The 18,563-nt window shown below is 44.2% G+C and overlaps 1 protein-coding gene across 4 annotated transcripts in view; it reads right to left on the minus strand.

Moving 5' to 3' along the window:
* Positions 1-18,563, minus strand: part of OSBP2 (oxysterol binding protein 2) — a 363,838-nt gene that overhangs the window by 35,711 nt on the left and 309,564 nt on the right. For all 4 annotated transcript variants that reach the window (XM_088475122.1, XM_088475123.1, XM_088475125.1 and 1 more), the window contains one exon: positions 16,769-16,936. In XM_088475122.1, coding sequence (XP_088331248.1) covers positions 16,769-16,936 — 168 coding nt within the window. The remainder of the gene's footprint in view (positions 1-16,768; positions 16,937-18,563) is intronic.

The following is an 18,563-nucleotide window of genomic DNA, read 5'->3' on the forward strand; positions in this document are numbered from 1 at the left end:
CCAAAGAAGCACACAGTCTCTAGGTAAAGTTTTCCCTCACCAAGTAAATTTGCAATCCTGCAACCAGATCTGTCTGTCTGCTCCTGATCACACCATGAGTTAGATTTACTATCATATGGTTTGTCTGGTTTAGCATTTGTTTGCGTTACGCATGAGCAGACATCTGCTGGACACAGGTGCATGGTAAGCAAGTCCTTAAGTTTATACTCACGTGTTTCTGCGCATTCTGAGCTTTTATTAAAGTCATTTGTATTTTGTGGCTTATTAAGATGTAATTAAATACATTTTACTAATTTATGAAACATTTTACTTAAAGGAATACTGAGTAAGCTAAATTGTCTTTTGGAGTACACCTTTTTCCTCTATAGCCTGCTGAAAAATTCCTTTTAATTAATATAGATTGGTACCACTGCGTCAGGGGTAATTATTGCTATTGGGTGCTCTGTCTTCATCTCACACAGCACCTTTATGGTTTTCCACATTAAAAAATCTATAGACTTATACTCTAATAGGCAGTACACTCTCAGTGTGGGGATGCAGTTCACAGGAGTTTTTGTTTTATCTCAAGGGCGATCAATAGTCTAGTCTTATATAATACCATCATTCTGATGTTATAAATTATCAGTCAAATTTAAATGAAATAAAACAAATAAGATAATTCATGTATTATTTAATTAAAGACCAATTATTGTAGAAAAATTATTATACAGTCATGTTTTATACTTTAGGAAATGTGACTATGTGTCTAGGATATTTCCCCCCCCTTATTCTTACAGTTTCAATGTCCTTAAAAACTGCTTCTTTCATGGTTCCTTCACCCGACATGTCTGGGTTACTATAATAATATAATGCATCTGAATTTAGATCACTGGAGAATGTTTGTGAAAACAACACCTATGAGCACGTCACTGGAGAGGGCATGTACTGCTCCGTATCATAAAACTGACTAGCATCCAACTGCATCTGAGCAGTTCCTTTGGCACACAGCCACTCATGTAGTCATCAGTGTGCTATGGAACGAAGGCCATTTTCTTATTCACCTCCCCAGTATTTCCTCAATAGAAACACAAAATTTGATGGCAGATAAGGCCCACTTGGCCCATCTAGTCTGCCCTATTTTACGGTAACCTCAACCCTCCATGGTAGCTAGACAGTGATGACATCATCACTGTGTTGTGCACACCCAGCCCAACCTCAGGGAGATTGCTAGACTCTGCAGGAAGTCAGGGAGATCACCACTGTTCAGGGAGTCTCCTTGACACTCAGGGAGAGTTGGTAGGTATGATTTTGATAAATGCAGGGCACGACTGGATGATTGATCCCACCTATAAAGACTTGTCTTTATGCCTCTAGTTTGGTTGACATTTGGAGAACGGCACCTTCTAGCTCATTAGTGTTTCTTGGGTCTATTCAGCACCAATGTGAATATTGGCCCAAATATTTTCGGACAACATCAACACAATGTTATTCTTTCTCTATGTACTTTTCCCAGCTATTTAGCAAGATTCTTCTCAGGGACATCAGTTGCGTTAACACGTTGTCTTTGCAAAGTCCCTGCAGGCATTCTTTCGGTTGTCCAAAGACTGTCCGGCACTATGCATTCCCCATCTCTGCGCAGTATATATATATATATATATATATATATATATATATAAATATATATATATATACACACACTGTATATATATATATATATCTACTATAAAGGCACAGTCGTGCTGAATCTAAAAAAACTTAATTCTCCCATAGAGAACTCCCGGGGGGGGGCATGATGTTTAAGGGGCTACACCTCAAAAGCTATTGGAGGTGCCAAGCTGAAATTTGGCATGGGCGGCTAGAACGGTTGCTTGGTGCTGCATGCCAAATTTCAGGGCAAAAACATAAAAAATGAGGGTTTGGGTTTGTTTTATTAGGTAGCTATAGTTCCAGGGTAGGTGCTATTGGGGTTTAGGTAATTGAGAAAGTTACAGTTTTTAAACTACAACCTCACGAATCCGCCATTGTAGAGATAGGAAGCTTCAACTTGTTGCGCAGCCTCAGTAGGAGCAGATGTACTCACTGTGACTTCACTTGGGTGCACCAAGATGGCTGGCCAGTGCAGGCGGTAGTGGCGGTGGGCTTGGGGGAAGAAAGCGGCTGTTAGCTGCGGCCGGGACTCAGGCGAGGGGGGGTTAGCGGGCGTTAGCTGTGGTCGGGACCCGGGGACGGTAGCAGGCATTAGTGGCGGAGGTGCGGGCAGCAGCGCAGGCGGTGGTAGTGCAGGCTGTAGGACCCGGGAGAGGTAGCAGCAGACGGAATCAATATGATTTACCGCTGGCCGCATGGCCGGTGGTTCAAATCCCAACAGCGTCTGCCAAACACAGGAGGAAATCCCGATCATCTAGAGAGGTAAGTATAACTAATCTAATTCCCACCCTAACCCTCCTTTAAGGTGCCTAACCCTAACCCCCCCCTTCCCCTAGCCTAACGCTAACCTCCCGGGGGGGGGGGTGCCTGACCCTAAGTCCCACCTGGGAGTCCTAAACCTAACCTCCCCCCCCCGCAGCTGTCCGCGGTGGCGTCCGGCATCCCATCGATCGGGATGCCGGGCGCCATTCTAAAGGCGTAGGGATTTCAATGCCTGTCATTTACCCTTGCTGGGATTAAGCAGTCGGGAAGCCGGTGTTCGGCATTGCATCCGCTGGCTTCCCGACTGCTTCCTCACCAGACAGATGCAGGCTCGGATCTGAAATATCCATGATACCTGCATCTGTGTATAAAAAAACAAACACAGAAGCATGGATGGGATCAGTGAGACCAGTCTGTTCTTCTGTGTTTAAAAAAAACAACAACATCCAGCACCAGGCTTTGGAAACCCAGTACTGGTTGTGCTAAATACAGAAGACAAACAACGTAGGGGTCCCCAGTATTAAGCACAACCAACACCAAGCTTTTCAGTACCAGTCCTGGTTGCCAAAATACAGGGGACAAATGACATAGGGGTCCCCCGTATGCAGCGCAACCAGCACTGGGCTCTGAGCTGGTCCTGGTTCTGGAAATACAGGGGGAAAATAATAAGTAGGGGTCCCCTGTATTTACCAGAACCAGCACCGGATCCTTTCTAGAGGGGGATATATATATATATACCGTACATACTCGAGTATAAGTCGACCCGAATATAAGCCGAGGTACCTACTTTTACCCATAAAAACAGGGAAAACTTACTGACTCGAGTATAAGCCTAGTGTGGGAAATGGCAGCAGCTGGTACTGCCCCCAGTAGTAATTCCCCCTGGTTGTGCCCCCAGTAGTAATCCCTCCTGGTAGTGCCCCCAGTGGTAATCCCCCCTTTCAGTGCCTCCAGTAGTAATCCCCCCTGGTAGTACCCCCAGTAGTTATCCCCCCTTTTAGTGCCCCCTGTAGTAATCCCCCACTGGTAGTGCCCCCTGTAGTAATCCTCCCCTGGTAGTTCCCCCAGTGGTAATCCCCCCTTTTAGTGCCCCCTGTAGTAATCCCCCCTTTTAGTGCCCCCTGTAGTAATCCCCCCCTGGTAGTGCCCCCTGTAGTAATCCCCCCCTTGTAGTTCCCCCAGTGGTAATCCCCCCTTTTAGTGCCCCCTGTAGTAATCGCCCCCTGATAATGCCCCCTGGTAGTGCCCCCTGTAGTCATCGCCCCCTGGTAGTGCCCCCTGTAGTCCCCCCCCCCCCCTAGTAGAGAGAGACGTGAAAAGAATAAAAAAAAAATAAACACTTACCTTAAACTCCCGCTCCTGGTCCCGCCGCTGTCCGCTCCTCCGGCCGCTTTGCATGGGAGAGACGTCGTCATGACGACGTGTCTCCCATCACCCACTGCGGGAGCCGGAAGATGGCTCCCGCAGTGGGAGCAGCAGCAGCCGCTGAGAGTCTGACAGACTCTCAGCGGCTGCTGATTACACCAAACACGCAGCTGCCGGCTCCGGCGGCTGTGTGTTTGGCAGTGTGTAGCGCTGACCGAACTCCGTCCGGTCAGCGCTACACTTGACTTGAGTATAAGCCAAGGGGGTACTTTTTCAGCACATTTTTTGTGCTGAAAAACTCGGCTTATACTCGAGTATATACGGTATATATATATATATATATATATATATATATATATATATATATACACATACATACACACACACACACTATATATATTAAAAGTAAATCCGCGACAGGGGGCGCCACATAGTGCTTTAAAAGTATAACAGTTTTTATTTCAATCTTCCTCAATAACCAATTAAGCATACCAGAAAGGGGGGTCTTACACCTCCGCAAATGTATACAGCATATAACGAAGGAACAAGGCAATCACCGGCCGCTGAACTGGACGTCTCCAAGCGGCTCTCCGGGAGCTTGCTTCTGACCACAAACTCAAATGCCAAATCACGCCCCTACCAGTTTCGTCACTCGGACTTCGTCAGGAGGCTGGCTGGCATTATGCAAACATCTCTTTAAATAGTACTGGCCTTATTTAAAGGTACTGGCCTCATTAAAATATCCACAGCTGTAATTAATTGTATTGTAATATTGCAAACAAATACAAAGTACATAAAATAATAAAAACAATAACAGAAACAATACATTGTATCCACCGCATATTGCTACAAAATATCATGTTACAAACCTCGTCAGAAAATATGAAAGAATAAAATTTAGCACATAAAATACAATAAATGTAACTAATTCCAGTTATTACCGGCTAAACCTGTCTCAGTAGCCATAAACCAAGCCTCCTTTTAAACTCTAAAATTCCACCCATCACCCACACCAACCAAGCCTAAGTTCCTGGCTCTTTCTCTCACCGCCTCAGTTATAATTGCTGCCTATACCATGACTCTCTCATGAGTAAGCTTTATTGATCTCATTCACATCTCTATTGCTTTATTTTTAATAAAGCAAGAATCCTAGATTGCTGTAATCTCCGCTTACTTTCATATACTGTCATTACAGAGATCGTTTACTACATGACCAATTCCATATTTCTGCCTATAATCTTCAAAACCTGCACAGAACTATCCTGATGCACATCTGAATCGATAAACATTCTTTGATTTTTCTGACTTCCAAGTTGTCTGGCCATTCAGCGCTCTGACACATAGAAATCCTCAGGGGATGAGCGACGCAGTGAGGATTCTTCATTCCCTGTGAAATGGCACAAACTGTCCTATCTGCAACCTGGTCACATACACGGATGACGCGCAAAAATCCCTTCACGCTGATACCTGGTAACAGCTGTGCAATAAACTAATCCATTCAAGCATGTTATAAGTTATGTAGCTACAGGTAAATAATGACTGAGAAAAAGCTTATGATGCAGAGATTTAGCAACAGAAACACATTTCCACTGAACCCATAAATAACAGCTGAAACAAGCTCATTGATTTGGCAGCAAAATATGTGGATAGGACAATTCATTAAAAAAATGTAATAAATAAAAGAGAGAGATATATACAGGTTCTCCTCATACAAATACATACATGACAGATACATCTTCTGAATATACTAGCAAGCATTTCTTGCACAGAATGATTTTGCATTTTCCATCTTATGTGACAGTGATTTGACATTTATTTACAAGAAGCCTTCTCTCTAAACAGGTCACAATGAGCAGGCTTGCTCAGGACCAGAACAGTGTCGTGTTGCAATGATGAATATAAATAGTTCTGCCTGAATGTGTTATGTTCTGGGTTGTTTGTGGACCCGGGGTGGTAGCAGGAGCGAACACAGAAGCAGATTTGTAAATAAAACTAGGATTTTTAATAAGTGCTTGAGTAGACATATAATGTGGCAGTAAATAAAAGTCCAGGAAAATATAAATGTGCACAAGAGTTCTGTGGTGGGAGCAAAAGGGTTAATGTCCAGGTAGAAACAATTAGAGCTGTCCAGGTGTGCAGGTAGTGAAACTGAAAATAATCAAGCCAGGTTTGCAGGTAGTGAACTGAAAATAATCAAGCCAGGTTTGCAGGTAGTGAACTGAAGTGCAGGATGTCAGCAGGCTCAGGCACTCAGGTATGGGCAAGGGTGGTGGAGGTAGCAGGGTAGTCCAGTGGGAACTAGGAGCTGACAGGCAGACTGGCAGACAGCGAATTCACAGGAACAGGAAAGCACAGAGAACTCCCTCTCAGCTAGGCTGAGATACACGTTGCACTGGCAAAGAAGGAAGGCACTGACCCTTCCTAAATACCCCATGCCATGCTGTTACTGGCCGGAGGGAACATGTGACTCACCAGGACTGGCCAGCCGCATCACATGGCCATAAGGCAAGATGGCGGCGCCCATGCCAAACGGAACGGAGACGCCGCCAGGCCTCACCAGCGCAGAGTGACAACAGGGCCGCACAACAACGCGCGCAGCCAAAGCCCCCTGCCAGACAAAACTCTGAAACATAAAATAATGGGTTTGATTAACTAATACCTCCAAATATTTAAGATTTTACAGTTGGCCTACTTTAGGCCACTGCCACCAAATCAATAAACGTCACCCGAATGGGTAGGTCATGGCTCTGTACATGGGTGTCGTAAATGGTGCAGGTAGGTGTTTGTAAGCCAATCAAATTGTTTGGAGGAGGAACCACCCAAGTATGTAATTTGTAATTACTACACTTTAGCCAGCACCGTTTTTCTTCAACTGAAGTTTTCATTTGGCAAGGTTTTCTGGATGCTACAAACTCCATGTTTATGTAATGTATTACATTACACTGGCAACTTAAGACATCGAGGACACCATTTATAAACTGCGAAAAGCCCCAACTCCTGTCAAAACAGGTGTCGTCTCTGGAAATAAGACTTTGTACTAAATATGTAAGGGCCACCGCTGTCTTGCATATAAAAGCTTCCCAATGCAAAGCATGGGATCACCTATATAACAAGGATCACAGGGGCATTAGTTCCCACAATCATTCAACTATGTGAAGTTGGCAATAGCAGAAGTAATTCCATAAAAAATTGCTTCATTATTTTTTCGCATGGGAATTGTCATAAATTATGTTACGTTTGAGGCTTAAGTACAAGTTAGTATAATAAAATGATGCATATATTGATACTTGTTCTCCTCCCCCCCATTATATAACATGTGTACACCTATCCATTTGCCCTGCTTCATCTGACCTAGATGTAATATTTGACCGTGCCTGTACATGGCACGAGGATTGCGCCCATGAGCGCATATGTGTGCTTCGTTTGCACCTGCGCCTCCATAGGATTGCATGGTGCGATTGCAGTGCACGCCATAGCATACAGTAGCGTATGCTGCTGTGGGTAATTGCATGGCGCAATGCGTGCACACGTTTGTAGCACGATAGGCAAAGATGTAGCTGGACACATCTGTAGTGTTAACTAGACAGACTGGTTGGCTTTGCCACAGCTTTGGAGACTTTGGAGTGTGACTGGATTCACCACAGCTTTGGAGTTAATGCTTAGGACACACATCCAGGATCCAGAGGGTTGAGCAGATGTACAGTTCTTTTGAATTCCTAAATAGGACACAAGCTGTAAAATCCCACGCAGCCTATATCATAATATAGAAAAGAAGTGCATCAAAGATATAATAGTCATAATTCAAACTGGGTTCAATATACTGTATAATCATTCAGTCAAGACAGGCCCATAACACATGCCAAAATGGAATACTAACTTGTTAGTGACCATATAGTAATAGCATATTGTTCTCAATAGAATGAATACTGTCATACTGTATTTCATAAGTGTCTATATGTACTACGATAAATGGCCCGGTAACCATTTGGAAACGCTAGTTTCCGCATAGTTAGGTTACCGGGCTATTCATCATCAGGGGTCCCAAATGGACCCCCTGATATTCAACAAACTCCAAAAACTGAAAGTTTTCGTAGTTTGCTTCCGAGAACAAGCGCCATCTTCAGACGGCGCTTGTTCTCGGATCCCCGCTCCTTCCTGTGGGAAGGAGTTAAGGGGATGAGAAGAGGGATCCGGGCTGATCACTCCGTCGACTCCTCACCACCTCCTCGGCGGCTTAACGCATGCGTGACCCGAGGTGCGACACGTCCGGCACCCCCCTTACCCACAACTCTCTGTCTTACTCCTCCCTGGCGGCAGCCCTAGCCTCGGCTCTGACCCATGCAGCAGTCCTGGCGCATTTACTTACCAACAACTCAGTGCCCCACTCCTCCCTGGCGACAGCCCTAGCCGTGGATCCATGCAGCAGAGTCCTGCCCCCCACACCCACAACTCTCCATCCCACTCCTCCCTGGCAGCAGCCCTAGCTGCAGCAGAGTCCTGAGTGGCTGTCCCTGGGATAAGCGCAGCTGCAGATCTTCTTCCAGGAGCTGGATGTCAATAAGGATGCATCGAAAGAAGCTGCAGGTAAGAGGGCATGGGAGGTGGGGACACAAGCTGCTTCTGCAGATCATCTGTGGTATGCCATTATTCTATGTGCCACTGCGACTGTATCTGCATGCAAAACGCTACGTTACAGTGTCATCGGCAGTGACAGGAGGGTACACCAAATTATAATTTGCCTCCGGGCATCTGGGATGAATTTACACCACTGCTCACCGAAGCAACGATGAATTGCTCCAGTATCACGTTTCCCCCGCTGCGAGTTCAATACTTCATCATTTGAGGCCATATGGCCTGCGATGATGAATAGGCCCCTGTATGAGATTAGTATTTATAATTTATCAGGGGTCTGTTTCATATTGAAGTTTTGTCCACTTTTCCAAGCTTTCCTAGATGAATCTACAAGAAAATGAGTTTTCAGTTTATTCCGTTATATTTTTACATTACCTTATTTTAATTTTAACGCTGTATGCCAAGTACAGTATTATTATTATTTATTTTATATATTAAACATTGTATTACCTTATTTAGTAATGTTCTGTCTCTGTGTTCTTAGAGAATTCACATGCTAGACAGCTCTGCCTAGTACAAGAGTTGCATCATTGTAATGCAGTTATTATTTGATCAATGATAACTATGGCTGACTTAAAGAGAAGGCAAGGAGTTACCATGCCCAGCTTTGTGTAAGAGTTCAGCTCTTGAAACAAATTTGTTGGTGGCAGACATTTTTAATTAATAGTCAGTGTTCTGATAAGCAACAACAGAAAAACAGCCCTATTACCTGATGATAATAAATCAAGAACAGATATCCTTCCTCAATGTTTAAATAAAACCATACACATTCACACAGGCAGTACAAGTTTCCCATCCAGGAATTAACAAAAGACAGAAATACACTGATAGGGCTTAAAATAGGACTTAAAAATTAGTTCACTGAGCTCATCAAATTTCCCATCTACACTGCAGAAATCTCACTTTTATATTTGTCTGAAATATTTCATTTACGCAGCCTGTTCATTGGTCCCAAATGCAATAAATCCTCTAAATTAAAAAGGAACCATGCTGTTTAGTTGTCATACTCACCTCCAAAAAGAACCTCTGCAAGTGACCTTGTCTGCCTTATTAGAGATATTCCCCAAGGCGTTTTATGAAGTTTTACTTTACATCTAGCATGTGTGTGAGTTATTCATCAGCTGCAAACAGGAGAAGAAGGAATAATTGAAGGCTTTCCGAGGCTACATCTTAAGTTAAAAGCCCAGCAAAGTTTCCATCGTTGTGCATGAATTTTCATGCACTGTCGGAAAAGCGCATTTGTTCTTATTAGTGCGTAGTTCAATACAAGGAAGAAGGAGAGCCAGGTATATCTTAACTTTATTTCTTTGGTGTAAATTTCTGTAAAATGATATTTCTTTTTGTACAATTATTGATTTTATTTTTACTATATTATGTTGTAATTGTTAGCAGTCCATTCCTAGCAGTGCTGTAGTCATACTTGCCTACACCCCTAAATGTCTGCAGACTACAAACTACAGTCCTTCCAGGCTCCCAGCAGAGTTGGACACCCTTCAGACATCATGAAGGCACAATTCACACATTCCATGTATGACCCTTGGACCTCCTAAAAGTAGGTAATATGACTGTATAACTACACTCATTCACAGTAATAAACAAAGACTTAGGGGTATATTTACTAAAGTGCTGGATTTTAGAAGTGATGTTGCCCATAGCAACCAATCAGATTCTACTTCTCATTTACTAAAGTGCTGGATTTTAGAAGTGATGTTGCCCATAGCAACAAATCAGATTCTACTTCTCATTTATCTAGCACCTTCTAGAAGATATATTATCTTCTTAGAATCTGATAGGTTGCTATTCGCAACAATTCCACTTCTAAAAACCCGCACACTAGTAAATGTACCCCTTATTGTTGTGCTTGCATTTTAGAGTTAAAAAAGTGCAGTCAGTATTATCTTCTTGGTTGGCACGGCACCATGTATGTAGAGCGAGAATAGATGCTGTGCGCATGCGCACAGCATCTATTCACAGTACAGGGAGGAAGCCCGGGGGCAGCCCAGCATCTCCACGCCCCTTAGTGATGTAAACAGGGCGTGCCGCCAGGCCATGCCCCTTTACATGTAGGCCACGCCCCTTTTCGGGAGCGCACACGCCTCCGGCGCACAGCTGTCCCAACTGCTTGTAGTCAAATGTTGGGAGGTATGCATTGTACATCTTGTGCTATGTATATTCTTGTAGAACAAGCATTCAAACAGAATATTGCTATGCTAGATATATTTTACGAAAATGTGTGCATCGATAATATATTATAAACATTTATCAATGACTCACTTTATCAGTTTTTTTCTGTTATTTAATTTATATTATACAAATGGAACACTGTGAGTAGAGTGATTGGCACAGTAAGTTAAAACTGTGACTGCTGGTCAGAAAATGTGTATTGACATTGCAGATTTAGTATGGTATCATAGAAGAGCTAGACGTATGCTACTAGAAACATCACCACCTCATTACAACTGATTATTCAAAGTTGGAGGCCTCCGAGACATTTTTTTAAATGAAATTCTTCTGTGCAGGTCACAGAAGAAGAAAAAACAAGAGCAGAGATGGGCTCAGATAACAGAAGTCACTTCAATGCAGCAAAGATGGCCATAACCCAGCGGGTCAGCAATATACAATATTGGATGGGATGTATAGTTATATTGACATTCAGAATGTCAACAATGAGAAAGGGGACAGTGTTATGTCGAACCCGGCACGCCGTCATGGTACTAATGCAATATAAAGCCTTGTGCTGTAACTGATATGACTTTAGAACTTTAAACTTGATGCTTTACCATCATGTTTAAAGCTGACATAGCAGTAATGCAATGTACAGTGCATCCGGAAAGTATTCACCACGCTTAACTTTTTCCACATTTTGTTATGTTACAGCCTTATTCCAAAATGGAATAAATTAATGTTTGTCCTCAAAATTGTACACACAATACCCCATAATGACAATGTGTAAAAAAATTTTTTGAGATTTTTGCAAATTTAATTTTAAAAAAACCCCTAAGAAATTACATGTACGTAAGTATTCACAGCCTTTGCCATGAAGCTCAAAATTGAGCTCAGGTGCATCCTGTTTCCACTGATCATCCTTGAGATGTTCTTACAGCTTAATTGGAGTCCACCTGTGGTAAATTCAGTTGATTGGACACGATTTTGAAAGGCATACACCTGTCTATATAAGGTCCCACACTTGACAGTGCATGTCACAGCACAAACCAAGTTCTAACATGCACTGTCAGAATTGTCTATAGACAAGGAATTGTCTGTAGACCTTTGAGACAGGATTGTCTCAAGGCACAAATCTGGGGAAGGGTACAGAAAAATATCTGCTGCTTTGAAGGTCCCAATGAGCACAGTGGCCTCCATCATTCGTAAATGAAAGAAGTTCGGAAACACCAGGACTCTTCCTAGAGTTGGCCGGCCGTCTAAACTGAGCGATCAGGGGAGGAGGGCCCTAATCAGGGAGGTGACCAAGAACCCGATGGTCACTCTGTCAGAGCTAAAGCATTCCTCTGTGGAGAAAGGAAAACCTTCCAGAAGGACAACCATCTTTGCAGCAATCCACCAATCAGGCCTGTATGGTAGAGTGGCCAGACGGAAGCCACTCCTTAGTAAAAAGCACATGGCAACCCGCCTGGAGTTTGCCAAAATGCTCCTGAAGGACTTTCAGACCATGAGTAACAAAATTCTCTGGTCTGATGAGACAAAGATTGAACTCTTTGGCATCAATGCCAGGCGTTATGTTTGGAGGAAACCAGGCACCGCTCATTACCAGGTCAATACCATCCCTACAGTGAAGCATGGTGGTGGCAGCATCATGCTGTGGGGATGTTTTTCAGCAGCAGGAACTGGGAGACTAGTCAGGATAGAGGGAAAGATGAATGCAGCAATGTACAGAAACATCCTGATGAAAATCAATTCCAGAGCGCTCTTGACCTCAGACTGGGGCGATGGTTCATCTTTTAGCAGGACAACGACCCTAAGCACACAGCCAAGATATCAAAGTAGTGGCTTCAGGACAACTCTGTGAATGTCCTTGAGTGGCCCAGCCAGAGCCCAGACTTGAATCCGACTGAACATCTCTGGCAGTGGCGTAACTATAAATTTTGCTCCTCCCTTGCCAAAAATATTTCTGACGCCCAAACCATGGCATTTTGGTAAAATAATTACAGGGCCATTTATACGCAATTTGGCTCCAAGTGCAAAAGTTAAAAATGTGCCCCACCCCCCTAGACAGTTTGCAGTATTTTTCCTCCTTGTAGTAATGCCCCTTACACATTATACCACACACCGTAATGCCCCTTACACATTATTCTACACACCATAATGCCCATTACACATTATGCCGCACACTGTAATGTCTATTACCAAAGTGGCACTTACACATTTGCCCCCTGACACCATTTTATACCCCACAGTAAGGCTTCTATTTACTTTTAAATTACCTGCTCATTGTCCTATGCAGTGTCCCTTATATAGTGCCCCAGGTAGTGGTCCCCCTATGCAGTGTCCCTTATATAATTCCCCCAGTAGTAGTCCCACCAGTGCAGTGCCCCCAGTAGTAGTCCCACCAGTGCAGTACCCCCAGTAGTAGCCCCCCACAGCAATGCCCCCAGTAGTAGTCCCCTCCCCCTCAACAATGCCCCCAGTAGTAGTCCCCCCCAGCAATGCCCCCAAGAGCAGTCCCCCCCAGCAGTGCACCCAGTAGTAGTCCCCCCAGCAGTACCCCTAGTAGCAGTCCCACCCAGCAGTGCACCCAGTAGTAGTCCCACCCAGCAGTGCCCCCAGTAGTTACCCCCCAGCAGTGCCCCCCAGTAGTAATCCCCCCAGCAGTACCAGTAGTAGTAACCCCCCAGCAATGCCCCCCAGCAGTACCAGTAGTAGTAAATCCCCCCAGCAATGGCCCCAGTAGTCCCCCCCAGCAGTACCAGTAGTAGTATCCACCCCAGCAATGCCCCCAGTAGTCCCCCCCAGCAGTACCAGTAGTAGTAACCCCCCTGCAATGCCCCCCAGTAGTCCTCCCCAGCAGTACCAGTAGTAGTAACCCCCCAGCAATGCCCCCCAGTAGTCCCCCCCAGCAGTACCAGTAGTAGTAACCCCCCCAGCAATGCCCCCAGTAGTCTCCCCCAGCAGTACCAGTAGTAGTAACCCCCCCAGCAATGCCCCCCAGTAGTCCCCCCCAGCAGTACCAGTAGTAGTAACCCCCCCAGCAATGCCCCCAGTAGTCCCCCCCAGCAGTACCAGTAGTTGTAACCCCCCAGAAATGCCCCCCAGTAGTCCCCCGCAGCAGTACCAGTAGTAGTAATCCACCCCAGCAATGCCCCCAGTAGTCCCCACCAGCAGTACAAGTAGTAGCAACCCCCCCAGCAATCCCCCCCAGTAGTAGTCCCCTCCAGCAGTACCAGTAACCCCCCCGCAGCAATGCCCCCCAGTAGTAGTCACTCCCCCAGCAGTACCAGTAGTTAACCCCCCCCAGCAATGAGCCCCAGTAGTTTTTACCCCCCCCCCCCCCCCGGCCAGATAGACACACACACACACAAAAAAAAAAGACCTCCACTTACCTTGATCCCCGCTCCGGTATCAGCTCCTCTGTCTGGCGTCCTCCCGGGCCGGCCCACTCTGCATGATGGGAGAGCTCTCCCATCAGCCACTGCGGGAGCTAGAAGATGCCCAGTGGGGGCAGCAGCCGATGAGAGTCTGTTTGACTCTCATTGGCTGCTAAAACAAAGACACAGCAGCCGGCGCCGGTGGCTGTGTGTTTGTTATGCTAATAGTGTAGTGCGGACGGCACTTATGTACTGTCCGCACTACCGCCCTGCCTGGGTGACTAACAGATGCTAGCGATCCAGTAGGACCTCTAGCATCTGTCTCCTCCGAGGCGGCGACCATTTTTGGAGGGCCTTTTTCTGCAGATTTCATGTGGACGGCCAGTCCGCATGGAATCTGCAGCCACAGTGCCCCACAAGCCCACAAGCCACCGCTGGATCTGCGGGGGCTGTAGTTATGCCACTGATCTCTGGAGAGATCTGAAAATGGCTGTGCACCGACGCTTCCAATCCAACTTGATGGAGCTTGAGAGGTGCTGCAAAGAGGAATGGGCTAAACTGCCCAAAGATAGGTGTGCCAAGCTTGTGGCATCATATTTAAAAAGACTTGAGGCTGTAATTGCTGACAAAGGTGCATCAACAAAAGTATTGAGCAAAGGCTGTGAATACTTATGTACATGTGATTTCTTAGTTTTTTTTAAATTACATTTGCAAAAATCTAAAACAAAACTTTTTACACGTTGTCATTATGGAGTATTGTGTGTAGAATTTTGAGGACAAAAATGAATTTATTCCATTTTGGAATAAGGCTGTAACATAACAAAATGTAGAAAAAGTGAAGCGCTGTGAATACTTTCCAGATGCACTGTAAATCATTGTAACCATGTTGGCATACCAGCTTCAACATAACGCTGACCACTTTCTTATTGCTGACATTCTGAATGTCAACCATACATACCGATCCCATAATATATTAATATTTCTTGAGGTGCAACATCCATGAATAGGGCAGTTGAAAATAAATAGCTAAAGGGCCATAAGCCATATAAACAGCCAGAGCACACAGCACAAATAAAGGTGTTAAATAGAGATGTGCGATTCTCCAGAAATCTGATCCACCCGAATTTCGGGAATCCGGGTAAATATGAGTCGTGGTTCTGATCTCCTGAGGAGATCCGAGTGAATAAGGGTCACGGTTCTGATCTTTTTGTGGTTCGGAATTCGGATTTTAAACCGAATTTCAGGTTTTGGATTGCATAAATTACATGATTTTAGCAGTTTTTAAAACTTATCTATTTTTTTTTTTAATCCAAAACCAAAACACTTGAGGGTGGTTTTGCAAAACCAAATCCAGATCCAACACCTTGAAGGAGATACAGATCCAAAACCAAAACACGGGGGTCAGTGCACATCCCTAGCGTTAATAGTTGCCAGGAAGCAAGAACCCACATACATAATGCACAGGATACTCCCTCCCATGAAAACACAAGATAGACTGGTATAGGACAGCCCTGATCTTAAAAGTCTTCTCCAAAATAATTTTCTTGTAATATCACCAAGATTAAAGTTGTTTTTTTTTACAGGAGAATAACATGTTCTTCAAAAGCCAAACCCAATCTATAAAACACATGTAACGTGCCAACTACACACAAACATATTGGTAAATGCAAAAATAGATTGTATATAATGTGCATTTGATATCAAAGGCAATTATCTTGTGTTTATGCATATAAGACTGCAATCAGATTGCCTTTTCTTAGTACATCTCACCATACACTTGAAAGGGATTCTAAAAATGAAGAGGTTAATGAATGGCAATTATGAGAGAACACCAGAAGCAAGTGTAGAGGATTGCTGTATTTTCTGTGACTTTGACTGGCACAAGGGAATAAATAAAAATGTCTGCACAGGGCCACACATCTGACAGCAGTCATGGCATTTGTTCCTAGTGGCACAGTCTCACCAGAGGCTAAATATACTATGAGGTGTTTTTCAAGGCGGCTGCAACTTCAGAAAATTCAGATGCTAATTTAAAAGGGGCTTTCAGTACAATACAAAGCTAGGCATGTTTTGTATAGAATATAATTGCTATTTTAAATACAGCGTCCTAGACCGAAAGTATATCATACACCTCAATATCTACACTGATTAAAGAGATAGCATGCAAAGTGTATTACCAATAGTTTTGTTTTGGGATAAGTTCCACAAACCTCTATTTCCCCAAGCTGTGGATGCTACGCTTTTCTTATTCCCCCCCAAATCTTTATATACACTCCATAAAATGATTCTCCCACGTATTGGCTGCAGCCAAATTGGCTATCCCTTCCCTTTGGAAACAACTAAACCCACCTCTATCTGCAGGACAACCTACCTCCCTTTTTCACCCCAGATAATTTATTGGCGCTAATTGAATCTTCCCATAATCTCCACGGTAGAGCGTATTTTTCACAAATAGTTTGGTCCCCTTGGCTTTTAATGAAGGTAGGACTTGCTCCTCTCAAATCTAGTTCTGTCCTTTAAGTACCACTTAATATTATTTTCTGCCAACCCTACCGCTCTAGAACTGAGGTTTTAACTTGCCGTGGTCTCCCCCTACATTCGTATCACCAATAGTCTATGTTCCCTTGTCCCACCCCTAATCTAGCTCAGCCTATCCTCTTCCTACCTTTTCCTCCCTCTATGATTTGTATTTGTATTCTGTCACTGTATACGAATGTGTCCTTTGAAAAAAGTTAAATATATATATCTGTCATTTTTAATAAAAAATAAATAAATACACGTTCCATCTGTATCCCAAATGTACATTTCTTTAAAAGGAGCAGCCTTGAAAACTCACGTACAGGCATGGGGATCTTGGATAGCTCTTTGCCAATGCAGTTTTTCATTATACTCCAGAGATTAAGGCTGTAGTTTGGTTTGTCTGGAATTTGAGTCCTTCTCCTTTTCTTAGGCAAGAGATCTTTGCGCTTAGACCCACAGTAACCGCCTTCTTGTGAGCTATGGAACACCTGGGGGAAGGTGTGTTGCAGAGAAGTTATCAAACAGTTCTGGAAATCAGGCTTATAAACGAACATGGCTCAAATGTGCTACAAAAAAATCATGACAACCCAGCACACATTTGCTTTGCAATTGACAAATCAAAGCTAATTATCAAAAAAATGTGACGGGAAAGAGATGTACATGCACGCAGGAAGTTTTGTTCCTCGTGAAAGCGGTATGATTTAGAACCGGACATGAATCCTGACACCAGCAGGCTGGCAGCAGTGGAAATCCCGATCGTCTAAAGGTAAGTACTAACTAACCTAATTTCCCACCACCTAACCCTCCCTTTGGGGTGCCTAACCCTAACCTCCCCCCCCCAGTACCTAACCCTAATCCCCCCTCTAAATGCCTAAACCTAACTCCCCCTTCCCCGCTGCCTAAACCTAAGTCCCCCCCAGGATGCCGGGGCGCCGGTCTCCCGGCGTCGGTAAAATGACAGGCATCTAGATTTAGACGCCTGTCATTTAACCCTCGCCGAGATAAAGCAGTCAGTAAGCCAGCTGTCGGGATTAGGTCCTCCGGCTTCCCGACTGCATACCCTCGCATGCTGTAGTCACCTTTTGTACACTGGATGAAGGTGAAAACGGAGTGGACACATCCGCACATTCTTATTATTGATCCCTATGTAGAAGAGCACGATTTGAACACAAGGGGGCCCATTTAGAGTGGGATGTACGCTAATTTAGAGGTTCCCAAACGCGGTCCTCAAGGCTCCCCAACAGTTCAGATTTTAGAAATATCCATGGTTGAACATGTTGTGAAATCAAATTGACTGAGGTACTAATTAAGTCACCTATGTTCAACCATGGATATCTCAAAAACCTGAACTGTTGGGGTGCCTTGAGGACTGTTTGGGAACCTCTGCACTAATTTGTTATGGGTAAAATACCTATTTCTTCACACAAGTGCATAAACTTCCATCCATATACAGTTTTTTAGCTTAACATTGCCTAAAGGTGGAACAGAGGCGAACAAGCAACTGTAGGCTGATTACAGTAAAGGCATGTTCACATAATTGCCACCCAATTACAATGTGGAGGCATCAGTATATACAACTCTTTTGGGTGCTGGCAGGCTGGGACAATGATATGTAATGATGAGGATTATCAGTAGTGCTCAGTAACTGATTGGTTGTTTGCAGCTTGACAACTATTATCAATTTATTAGTTTGTACTTAATAATTTTTTTTTTATTTAATATGTAACCTTCAATTTTTAGACCATATTCTCTGTTGTGTTATGATATATTATCACATTATTATATTATATACAAATAGGGGAATAACAGCGTTAGCGCTGTCAAGACTCATCTCTAATATAATTTATAGTAGGGAGTAAGAAGAGGCGGATAAGGCTGTAGACTTCTCCGGGAAGCTGCCCGGTTGGCCGATGCACCTGTGGGCTACCACCACTTCTCGAATGGCAGGCAGCCCCAGCCGTCACCTATGAGAGCAAGCAGAGCGGCCTGTGAGATAGTTACCTGGTACACGCTGAGGAGCTAAGGCCCTGATTCAGACCCGCTTGCAGCCGCTGGCCGCTCGTTGGGTCTGTGGGCGGTTTTTTTTCCTCCGGCAGCTCGCAAAGCTGTGGGAGA

The sequence above is a fragment of the Taudactylus pleione genome, unplaced genomic scaffold (assembly GCF_031769625.1).
Source record: "Taudactylus pleione unplaced genomic scaffold, aTauple2 ptg000162l, whole genome shotgun sequence".
Lineage (NCBI taxonomy): Eukaryota > Metazoa > Chordata > Amphibia > Anura > Myobatrachidae > Taudactylus > Taudactylus pleione.